Raw genomic sequence first — 12,303 nt, 5'->3', positions numbered from 1 at the left:
ATAATTACTTTAAACTAATTCAGAATTATACTTTCTATTATTTTAACAGAAGCTCCCTTTTGGTTTCCATTGCTTTAATATTCCATGAATTTAACTGCTTCAGTTTGGGACAACAAAAAACAACAACATGGTGTTGGATTTTTATTTTAAATCACTCACTCTTGACTATTACAGGTGACTCTCTTATTTCCATTGATTCAGGCTTAATCCCTCACTTTTCACCTAGATGCGTATTAACTCTTCTGAAGGGTATGCCTGCCTCTGGTTCATTCCTTTCTAATCGGTCCTGCACAAAGTTACCACATTAACTCTCCATGAGTGGTTCTCAAATACCAGCATCACTTCGGAATTTATCAAAGATGTAAATTCTCAGCCCTACTCGGGACCAACTGAATCAGTAACTGTGGGGTGGGTGCTTGGGCTGTGAGAAGCCCTCCAAGTGATCTTCCAGCAGGCTGAAGTTTGTCCTAGAGTGCTGCCGAGATAACATGACAGCTTGTTACCCTTAGCTTGGCCTTCGAAGCCCCAGAAGGTCTGGCCCTAACACCCGATGTACTCTATAGGACAAGGTATTTTTCCTGTGTGCTGCCCTTCTGCCACTCTTCTTTTGCAAACTTATTCTTCCCAAGATGTCTGTCTGACGATACCCAAAAGCCCCTCAAGCTGCTGCCCTAACAGCGTTGCTCTTGTAACATCTTTTTTTCCAACTTGAAGTCTTTTTCCCCACTTTTGTGCTCCCTGAACAATTCATACTTCTCACTGCCCACATCCATTTCCTCTTTTTAATATAGTTACTTTTACACCCATTTCCTTTGAGCATAAACTTCCTTCTTACTTACCTGCACTGTCTACCATGTTTAAAACTGATGCATGGACGTAAACTCAAATATTTATAAAATGAATGAAGAGCTGGGGAGTAGAAGAAAAGTGGTCATTTAAAAATAAATGGCTTTTCAAATAGCTCCCTCTTCTGTGCCTCTGCAGCACTTTGTCGTTCATTCAGTGCTTATGCATGGTGGTCATAAGACGGTAGGAACCCTGTCTTACCCATCTTTGTGATTGTAATACGAGGCACAGTGGTTGTCATATTCTTTTTTCGCTTTTTTATCGATTGGCATTTTTTTAAAGTAATGAGAATACTTATGATAATGAAATACTTAGCTTACAAAACATTTTATAACAGAAGTAATGAAGGGCCTAATCCACTGAACAGTTATTTCATTTGTGTTTGGAAGGTTTGGAGCCCAGATGGCAGAGGTACCTAAGATCAATACAAAAGTGTCCCTTATGGCTTGGAAGGTTTGAAAACTCAAGGGACTATTTTTATTGTCATGTAAGGCCCTTTACATCCGATTCCCTAAAGCTTCTATTTTGCAAGAAGAATCTGTTTGCAAAAGAGCATCACTAATTAGCGTAACAAGGATGACATATACAGTTCTGAATGCTAAAGACAAAGAATAAACATTGAGCTTTTATAGCAACATAGTATCTGTTTACTTCTAAACAGAAAGAAGTACTATGCAGGCATTACTTACTTGACAATGAGACTGGTGCCAATTAGTTGGCAATTAGAGAAGTTAGGGCCATTTCTGATATGCTTATTTAGTGTCAATGTAAACATTTCCAACTCTACCAGTTAATCACCAATTCAAACATCTGTTTTTAATATTGCTACAACAATCCCTGCATTGAAATCCTAAACACCAGTCTCTTCTCTTGGTAGCTATGTTCTTGATAATGTTGTTTACGTAATTCATCTGCCTAAGTACTTAATGTTTCAATGTTAATTTAGATTAAATTATAAAAATATTCTGGGTTAATGGCATTCAAGTTAATGTAAGTATTCTATATTTTCTTGTCTTTGAAATGACCATATGAGGTTCACTTTAATTCCTCTCATCTCACTAAACCAACGTTTACAAATCTTTTCTGTGAAGGCCTTAAAGTAAATATTGTAGGCTTTTCAGGCTACATAGAGTCTCTGTTGCATATTTTTCTTTCTTTCTTTTCTTTTTTCCTTTTATACCCCTTGAAAAATGTAGAAATCACTCTTAAGGGCTGTATAAAAACGGACCATGGGTGGATTTGATCCATAGGCCATAAACTAAATGTTAATATAAACAGACGGCATAGGAACACTTACATAACAAGGCTCCTATGGGTGTCTATAACCGCTCAGACCTCATTACCACTTTTCCTCTGTAACTCAAGGGTTTTTCTATCTGTATCTTGTCCACATGATCAAAAAATTGAAAACACCTAGGAGGTTTTTAATGCTAGAGAGTGGCTAGCGCCCTCCCTGCACAGACTTACAGAATTATAAATTTTTATTGTTGGGAGAAATTATAGAACTTGTCCAATTTAAACTCTTATTTATGTTATAGATAATATAAATAAAAGCTCATAAATAAATGTGAGTAACTAACTTACAAATACTGGAGGGATAGCAGGCCTTCAAATGAGTCCTTATGTAATTCACTCAACTGATTGTCACCGAGAATTCTGAAAAATGGAAAGGTTACTTCTGAATCAAAATGCAAAATAATTAAAATGACTTACTGTACAGGACTAATTTCTACATGTGGGGGAGACCTGGGTAATGATAATGGTACCACCTAAACAACCTAATTCTTATTTAATTTAGGGATGGTGATCTCTGCTCTGTTTTCATTCACATCTTTCCTGTCATGTCCTCCTCTGTGTCCCTCTCTCTCCCTCACACACACACACACACACACACACACACACACACACACACAACTATCCACTCCTCACACCAAAATGTGTATTTAGTACCTACTCTCTCGATCCCCAAGTCTCGTTCAGAACCCAACTGTGGGTGGCACCATCGTCAGCAGAACTGCCATTTCCTCCCACTCTCTTTGCCTGAACCCTATTACGGGAGCCCCACACAGAACTATGTCAAGGCTGCAAGTGAAGCTGTTCAATCCCCCCCACCACTAAAAATATTGTTTCGGGGAACTAAAAAGTGCATTAAGATACACATAAGAAAAACGTCCCATTTAATACAGCAGCAGACTCACAGACTCTGAGAAGGGACTAGCGGTTACTAAAGGGGAGGGGTGGGGAAGGCTGGGTGCAGAGGGATGGAGAAGGGGATTGAGGGGTACTATACACATGGTGTGTGTGGGGTCACAGGGAAGACAGTGTAGCACACAGAAGACAAGTAGTAAACAATGTTTTTCATGTGAAACCTTCATCAGAGTGTATACCAATGATACCTTAATAAAAAAGAGTTAAAATGTCCATGTTAATAATTATGAAACAAATACCCATGTAACTCCATTCATGTCAAGAACACTGCCAGCATCCCAGAAGCCCTCAGTGTGCCCCGTTGCCGTCAAAAACTGATCTCTGACCCACTGGAGGTAACCACTGTCCTGACTTTTTAACTCGTCTCCTTGCTTTTGGAATGTGGTCTTACCTTTGAGGTGTCAGCCATAAACAACATAGTGCAGTCTTGCCTCTTCTTGAACTTAGTATATAAATGGAATCATATTATATATGTATTCTTTTCTACATTGCTTCTTTCATTCAGCCTTACCTTGTAAATTCATTCTATTGTCACATGCAGCTGAGGCCGGTTCGCTTTAATGCCTACTGTTACATGCTCAGCTACACGTGCCTACTGAGTACTTGACAGTGGCTAGTGTGACTGAGAAGCTGAATTTTAATTTAATTAATTTTAACTATTAAAAAAATTAAATTAGAAACTGATACTTGATGCAGTTATTGGTAAACATTTCAATATTCTGCAATAGCTCAGGCATATGATACTATTTCTCCAACTGTAAATTTTATGAAATCTAAAGAGAGATCAAGTAACTTCTGATAAAAATCTTGCAACTAAACTGAGATTTTACAGAGTTAGTATGGAAAAAAGAATATAAATGTGTAAGTTTCATACCGATTGCAGGTAGAAATTATAATACTTTGGATATTTTAAAGACAGAAAAAATGCAGACTATCTTAACAATGTATATAATGATTACATGTTGAAATAATAATATTTTGGTCATAAGGTTTAAATAAAATGCCTTCACATTACATCTGTTTCTTTTTACTTTTATTTTTTAAGTGGCTACCAGAAAATTTAAGATTACTTATGTGCCTTGCATTACATTTCTAAAGCATAATATTCCATTGTATAACTATGCTAGACTTTATTTATTCACTCTACTGTTGGTGGATATCAAGAGTTTTCTAGCTTTTGTTACTACAAACAGTGCTGCTTTAAACTTTCTTATACTTCTATTTTGATATGCATTTGCCTGAGTGTCTCTAGGGTCCAGGAGGGGTACAAAACTGTTCTAAGAAGTTGTGCTATTTCAAGTTGGCAAATGGGAAAATGCCAAGTCTCTACTCCTCCAACCACCAGCAAAATCCCTAAGAATGATGGAAAAGACATGATTTAAAAATCCACAACCTTACCTCAAAGTGTGGGAGCAGCTCCACACATGCTTCCCTACCAGAAATGGCCTGGAATTACCCACAGGGTGACGAGCTGAAATGCTGCTGCAGGAGCAGGGGCAGCCCGTGGCCCCAAATCCTTCCTCCTCAGGCCAGAGAGAAAAGGGCACCTTCCTCCAGGTGGGAGCATTGGTGCTCAACGGGCCAGGGGCCCAGAACCTGGGGGAAGGGTGTGTGCCCTGTCTTAGCCACCAGAAGCCACCTCCCACCTCCTCTGACTTTCAGGGACTCCTTTAGGAATAACAAGCCCCAGCAGCTCAAGTCACCTCTGTCCGAGAGACAGGAAACACAAGCAGGAGAATCTCAACTCAAAGATGAACTGCACTCAGGAATGACCAAATGACAAAGAAAGCCAGCTCCGTTAGAGGCAGAAAACAAAACCAGATGAGCTGATAGCCAATGAACCAGAGCGAAGAGAGGAAGCACAAGAGGACTTTAGAATGGCATAACTGATATCCTGAGTCAGATAGTGCATCCGTGAAAAAGAATCAACCCAGGATTACATGAATGAAAACTGTCATTATAAATAATAATAAAACCCCTCAATATATGCACCTTTGAAGAATAAATTAGAAAACAGAGATTCTGAAAATGACTTCTCCAGAATGCAGAATGAAGGGAACGGGAATAATCCACAGACAAGCCTGACACCTCAGTTTGCCCAAGAATGTTCACGCCTTTGCTTCACCTAGTCCCACAGGAAAGACAACTTGCTGGGCAGGATGGTTCGCACCCATTTCTTCACACCTGATGAGCAGGAGAGTATACAGCCAGTGCCTCCCAGAGTGGAGTAAGGGAGTGATAAGAGATCCACTACAGAAGAAAGTCTTTAAGATTTCAAAAGCAAATTTCCCTTCCCTGGGAATCACCTTCCTGGGAGGTAATATTAACAGTTTTACATCCTTCAAGCACCTTGGGGATCTGAGAACATGCTATGTGGCCTTGTGAACTATTTCCACCAAGTTCTGCATATAAACATTCTGCTTTCCCTCACAGGGTCTGTTAGTCACATATTGATATTCATTCCACCTCATAGATTAATTCCTTTCTCATAGCTTACAACAATTCAATGACTACTACCTGGAAACTCTGCATCTGAAAGCAAGGGCAATGTCTGTTATACGGTGGTTCACGTTACACAGAATATAGGCACATACATTTAAAAAGATCCTAAGACAAAAAACTTTAATTCCCACAAAGAACTCCTGGAGCCCTGAGAATGCCTCAAAGACCCTGACCTCGCCTGGAAATTCACCACGTTACAAGGAACAGCAGCGATGGCCAGAATGTGTGAAGGGGGAATGGTCACCAGGTGATGCTATGACTGTTCTCCCATCTCTGTCAGGTAATGGTTTCCTACTTCCATGGAAATGATCCAAAGAGGGAAAAAACAAATCAATATGTCCAACACTGTTTATCGTAACCCTTTTCATAACAATAGACAGTTGGAAAAAACTCTACCTCCCCCCATATCACATAACAAAACTGTGTGTGTACACCGTTGATGACATGCAAAAAGGTCATAGGAAATGATGGTATAGGAAAAAATCAGGACAAATATGAAACTTGTATACTAATTCTAACTTTAAAAATTATAAATACTGACAAGGTTTCAATAGGGACAGAAAAGAGATGGAGGCGGAAACTCAGCTGTTGATGGCAGTGTCTTCTCTGATTGGCTGATGCCCTTGTCAGACTGTTTGGTTCAAGAGAGAATATCATGGTAAGACGGGGAGTAACTAAAGAGTATGTATTTTAAATTAACGGGATTTGTTTTGGTGAAGTTTTTGGATGACATGATAGTAAATTTTTTAAAATAACCCTAATAAATTCAACCTTAAAGGAAAGTTTAGACTGAGAATGAGTGCCATCAAAAAATTACCCCAAAAAGGAGCTTCACATAGTAACAACCTGGAATAAAACATATTGATCTGGAGAACTCCAAATATTTTTTGACTAAAGCAAAAATTTTCTTACACAATGAAAACATCAAAACCAGGTATGAACTAACATTAGAGAAACATTCATGTTTAACTTCTGATCACACTTCCTTTCACTAAAGCAATCTTCTGAATTTTGCAATATTCATTCTTGACTCTACATTACTGGTAATTATCCTTCTCCCCAACTCTGTAACTTCTAGGAAATTGACAGGGCACAGAGTGGTTTTTTTTTCCGGCTTAACTATACATACATGCCAACAGTAGACCATTCTGGAATTGATTTACTCGCCTTCCCCTGCTTGCTTTCTCTCCAAAGCACTTATCATTACTTGAAATTATACCTATCTATTATAGTCAATATATTTATTTTTATATTACATATTTGTAAATCCCTTCAGAACTGGGATATTTGGTCTTTTTGTTCTTGGGCTTGTATCCCTGGTCATAAAACAGTTCCTGGCACATAGTAGATGCTCTGTAAATATTTGTTAAATGAATTCAAAGTGACAGGTATTGATTTTCAGATATACTACCTTTATTTAAAACAAATCATCCCTTTATCATCATGTGCATAAATACAACTTTACAGGAAAAAGAAATGTCTTTCTTTTCATCTGCATTTGTGACTCAATCTTTTGAGACAAGAACCTCCTGAGAATTTCATAAGAGCTGTGAACCCTTTTCCTAGAAAACTTCACTTTCTTGAAAATATGCAAAAGCGTGCATGCAATTTCCATTTGTTTATCATCCCTTTAGGGCACAGGTCTGTGAACAGAATGGCTTGGATGCAGGGTATGAACCTGAGTGGGAAATCATGTCTGTCTCTATTTTCAAAAACCTCTAAATTGGCATTTCCTTCCATCATGAATGTAGGCAGCAAACCACAACAGAGCAGCAGTATAGCTCATCTGACCCCCAGTAGAAATCAGATATGTTCATATCATGTCTTTGCTGCAGATATCTCAGAATTCCTTTATTCTCATCACTACCTTCACCTTACAATAAATGACACTACATATAAGAATTACCATTATAATAAATACCACTACATATTGTTATTTAATGTAAGAAAAGCAGATTTATTACTATATCACTAGTAACTATTCTATAACAGTATTTCAATGTAATTGGTTTTCTTTGTTTTCAAATGTATTTTAACCTATTATACATTTAAAAACATCTCTTCTTAGGTAGGCTTCTGTCGATCACCAAATAGATTCACGGAAAATAAAAGGTTAAGAAATCCTGACCTGGGGACCATTAACTCCAAGTTAGGAACCTCCGCCTTACCAAGTATAAATCTCAAACTGACTTGAAATTCTTCTAACCTTACCAGACTCATGTTATATTGTATAAACTCTACAACACGTGCGATTTAAAAATTAATGCTTAAACTTCAGTTTATTCTTTGAAAATATATAATACATATTTATATGGCTCAAACTTCCAAAAGTATAATGTACACAATCCAAAACATTTTTCCTACCCCTACCCCTCGGCCTACCCTCACGCTCGACTCTACTCCCCAGTGGGAACTGCTGTTATTTATCTCTTGTGTCAAGTTACTTTCATTTTTCTTAGAAGTCTGGGAAATAAAATCTCCATGTCATATTCTATCATGGGAAATATATACATTAAAAAAAACAACTGTCTGGTTCTAGCATTTTTTTCCTTACAAATAAGATAGCCAACAAAGGGGGGTCTATTTTAGGGTGGTCATAATCCCTATTTTTAGATTACTATGACTGTTATGTCTTTTAATATTAATTCACAGGTTATTTGACTTGTCCAAGTTGAATGAATGATTAATGATACAATAGTCTTGAAAAATGCCAGTTAATTACTTTGAATATAAATATTTTTTCCAAAATCGCTTGTGTCTAAACTGACTTTTCTACAAATCAATAAAAAAATTACAGACAACAAAAAAAATGGGCAAAGAACAGACAACTCTGAGAATAAAAATGTTGGGTAGGCATATAATGATATTTAAATTCCCAAGTAATCAGAAAAATTCAAATTTCAGATGGGGACCCTCTTATTCACCCATCACACACCAGCCAAAAAATACCCAGTGGCAGAGGGTGTAGGAAAATGAAGCTGTCATGGCCTGTTGATTAGAGTATAAATTGCACAACCATTTTGAGGACAATTCAGATTTTCTACCTACACAGTGTTAATCCCAACAATTCCACTTCTAGATATCTCTTTTACAGAGATACTTGCTCATGTTGACAAAGATGCGAGTACAAGGATATTCATTGGAGCGATGCATGTGACAAGAAAACAACAGAATCTAAGCATCCAGCAACACAGGAAGTATTAACTGTGATAAATCTATACCATAAAATATTATGCAAGAGTTTAAATAAACGGGGTAGCTTTCTATGTAGTGGGAAGAAATCTAAATCGTATCAAAAAGTGAAAGCATTCAGTCATGGGTTGTTACCCTTCATGTAGAAAAGGTAAGAAAATCATACAACAAACCTATTTTGCTATCTGTAAATACTTATGTAGACAAATGCATGGAAAAAGACCTGGAAGGATGTATGCTAAATTCAGAGTAGTGGTCACCTCAGGGGTGGGGGATTAGGGCACATGGAAGGTTTTCACTCTTTGCGTAATTTCATTTTTATATATCAAGAACATAATCATGTGTTCCTTGCATACTGGAAAGTAAGTTTAAGCTGACTCTTAAAGAGAACCCACCAAATTTAATATCTGAAATAAACATAGAATTGCAATCAGTAGAGGTCGATTTGAGATACGGAGAGGGAAATACCTTTTCTCAGAACTTCTGACCTCAAAACTCTTGACCAAGAAACATGTTACAATACAGTTAGTTTTTTGTGTTCATATTTGGAGAGAATATACTCACAGTTTCTCAACCCAAGTGTATGACTTCCATGTATTTTCTTCAACGTAAGAAATAGAGTTTCCTTGGAAATTTCTGTGAAGAAACACAGTGCATATTCTTCAATAGGTAGGAAAAGAAGGAACAGAATAAGCAAAAGAATCATGGCAACCTTATCATGGCAACCAGGGGAATATTCAAATGCAGAAAATACCAGCTTTCTCGTGTCCACAGCTATCAGCTTCCCAGTTTGCACAGCTAATAAAGATATAACACGGGGCACAAACAATAGGGCATCTCCTCAGAAACTGAACTTCCTATCCGTCCAACTTCTTGGGCAGATAATGCCAGTTAATTACCTTGAAAGTAAGTGTTTTTTCCTAAAATCACCTAGGTATCTCAAATGACTCCTTCCAAAGAGAAAATGATAAACAACTAAACAGAAAAAATGGCAAAAATTTATCATCAACAATAAATATAAAGAAACATTATGATTTCTTTATATACCAAATACTTGGCTCAGGGCCCACTGTTGAGATCTCTCCAGTTGTTAGAAGGAGAAGGGCAATTAGAATTTAAAGGGACTAATATGGAAAGATCTCTCAGAGACAGTGCATAGGGAAACGCACAAATCACCGAGCAAGGAATAATGTACTATCTCACTGGGGGGAAATGCAAAGCGAAGAGACTGGAAGGGAGGACACACACCAAAATGGTAACAGGAGTTATCTTATGGGTGGTAGGCAGGGTGGAGTGGGATTTCCACATTTTATCCTATATACTTCTGTGCCTTTTCTCTTTTTTTAAACACAGAGAATGTATCCATAAAATACCTGTGTTTAAAAGAAGCTGTTAAATGCTTGACGTTCCGTTTCAACCACTAACTCTCTGGATGACTTTGAATCTTTCCCTTCAGCTTCTCTTCCCTCAGCAACAAGTTCCCTATTTTTCAGGGCAGTCAGAAATAGCTCAGATACCTGTCTGCTCCTCTGCCTAGTGGAAATTTTGCACTCAACCACAAGCCTTCTGCGTGCCTTACGCTCACCAAGAAAAGGCACCTACAACTGAACTCGTCTCCCGCAAACGGGCTCTCCTTCCCAGCTGCTGTATTTCCCCCTGTTCTACCACCACCACTCTCCTCATCACCCAGGACAGAAACTTTAGAGTCAAATTTGATTCTCCTCTTTTCCTGCACATCCCACCCTCCAGCTCTAGTCGGTCACTTAGGAAGTCCTACTGACTCTTCCTTTGTCGCGCTCTCAGGATTTTCTTTCTACTCCCAGCGCTACCCTTCTGATTCAGCCCCTTTTCACTTCACTCCTAGGCTTTGCTAGTAGTACATCCTGTTTGGTCTCCCTGAATCAAGCTCTCCTCTCTAGATCATGCTACATATGGAATCTAAAACAATCCCCTTGCTTTAATCATTTGTCTCTCTTGCTTGAAAACTTTCAATGGCTCTCCATCTCTCATACTGCAACTTTCAATCCCCTATAGCTGATAGTCAAGGTTTTTCAAAATCTTTCATTGCTTCCTAACCGGTTCATAACAGCCAGACTGGTCTATGAAATCCTGATCATTCCTGCAGCCATGCCTTGCCTACACTGAACATTTTTTCCCCCTATTTAACAAATTATAGCTACTCTTCAAGTCCCAGCTAAAATTGTCACTTATCCAAAGCGGCTTTCCCTGACCTCCATATCCCAGTGATTACAGGGTCTGGTGAATTACAGTACCTAGAGTCTCTATCTCTTTTAGTACTTAATTATCACCTCCCTTTTAATGAATATTCTTTCTTTCTACCTATCACTGTCATGTTCTAGAGACAATGTTTTTACATCTGTGGCTCCCACAGTACTTAGCCCTGGGTTGTGCAAGAAATGGGTGCTATATATAAAAAGCCAGAGGAAAAAGTTTTGGACATAACTGAGGGACCAAATAATAACAGTTAACACTCATATATACACGAGGCACATATAGAAGGGCTTTACATGTATTAACTCATCTAAATCTCACAATCTTATGGGATGGTAACTACCCTAATCCCCACTTTACAGATTAGGAAATTGAGTCACAAAGCTAATAAACGACAAACCTGGGTTCAAAACCAGGCAGTCTAGTTCCAGAATCTTTACTCTTAACCAGAGGATAGGGACATGTTACTGTAAAGAAGATGGAGTAAAAATGATAGGAAAATGGTAGAATAGAGGTTAAAGACTTAAATGACAGAACTAAAAAAAGCAGGTAAGGAAAGAGAATAAGGGCAATTACAAGTAAAAGACCGGAGAAAGGAGAACAATATTAAGAAGGAAAAGGAAGACAAGGAATAGTTAACAAAAGTTAAAAACAGAAAGTCAGTCAACACAGGGTATGGAAATGAGGGGCCAGGAAGTCCTTGAGGAAAATGCTACCAGTTCAGGCAGGATGCAGAGAACAAATGAAAAGAGGCGGTTCTTACAAGATCGTGAAGGTGCCATTGTGAGCGTTGGGCTCTGGCACGGGCACACTCTGGAGCTTCTGCTCCTGGCTGAGACCAACGCACGCCAGCGTCTCGTCTGTGCAGCTACAGAGCTCACATATGTTGTTTGTGGTGGTGTTCACCACTGAATTCTGAGTCAGTGATGGAAAACCTGCCTCAGACGGCTCTGGCTGCCGAGGTACGGAAACGTCCAGGTCCCCAGGTGCAGCTGTGACCTGAGTCAGGTTTGGACGCTGACTGGGAACCTGCCCGGGATGTGGAAGTGTCCCCTGTGGGCGCGCTGGAGATGGAGCTGGGGCTTCCTCCTGGACTGGGGGCTCAGCCTCTTCAGGAGTGAAGGAAGGCACAGCCAGGGCCGCCTGCAGGTCTTTGTAGTTGTCATCCATCTCCGGGGGCTCTGGAGGCTGATCCTGGGAATCCACCTGGGGAGAAAAAGATTCAGCCTCCTCAACTTTCTGTCCGTGATGAGTGGGAACACTTTTCTGGGAGAAAGCTTCAACTTCCTCAGGGGCCTCTGGAGGTTGATGTGGGCCGCCCAG

General features: G+C 39.0%; 1 protein-coding gene across 1 annotated transcript in view; it reads right to left on the bottom strand.

Moving 5' to 3' along the window:
* Window positions 1-2,250: 2,250 nt before the first annotated feature.
* The window catches only part of LOC130683472 (leucine-rich repeat-containing protein 37B-like), a 72,640-nt gene continuing 62,587 nt past the window's right edge, over window positions 2,251-12,303 (bottom strand). Inside the window, exons 6-8 of the mRNA XM_057501118.1 lie at window positions 11,744-12,186; window positions 9,313-9,384; window positions 2,251-2,502 (exon numbers count right to left, since the gene is read on the bottom strand). Of these exons, the coding sequence (XP_057357101.1) occupies window positions 2,427-2,502; window positions 9,313-9,384; window positions 11,744-12,186 (591 nt within the window). The 3' untranslated portion in view covers window positions 2,251-2,426. The remainder of the gene's footprint in view (window positions 2,503-9,312; window positions 9,385-11,743; window positions 12,187-12,303) is intronic.

Source organism: Manis pentadactyla, chromosome 4 (genome assembly GCF_030020395.1).
Source record: "Manis pentadactyla isolate mManPen7 chromosome 4, mManPen7.hap1, whole genome shotgun sequence".
In the NCBI taxonomy this organism is placed as follows: Eukaryota; Metazoa; Chordata; class Mammalia; order Pholidota; family Manidae; genus Manis; species Manis pentadactyla.
This window is presented reverse-complemented; position numbering and strand designations above follow the sequence as displayed.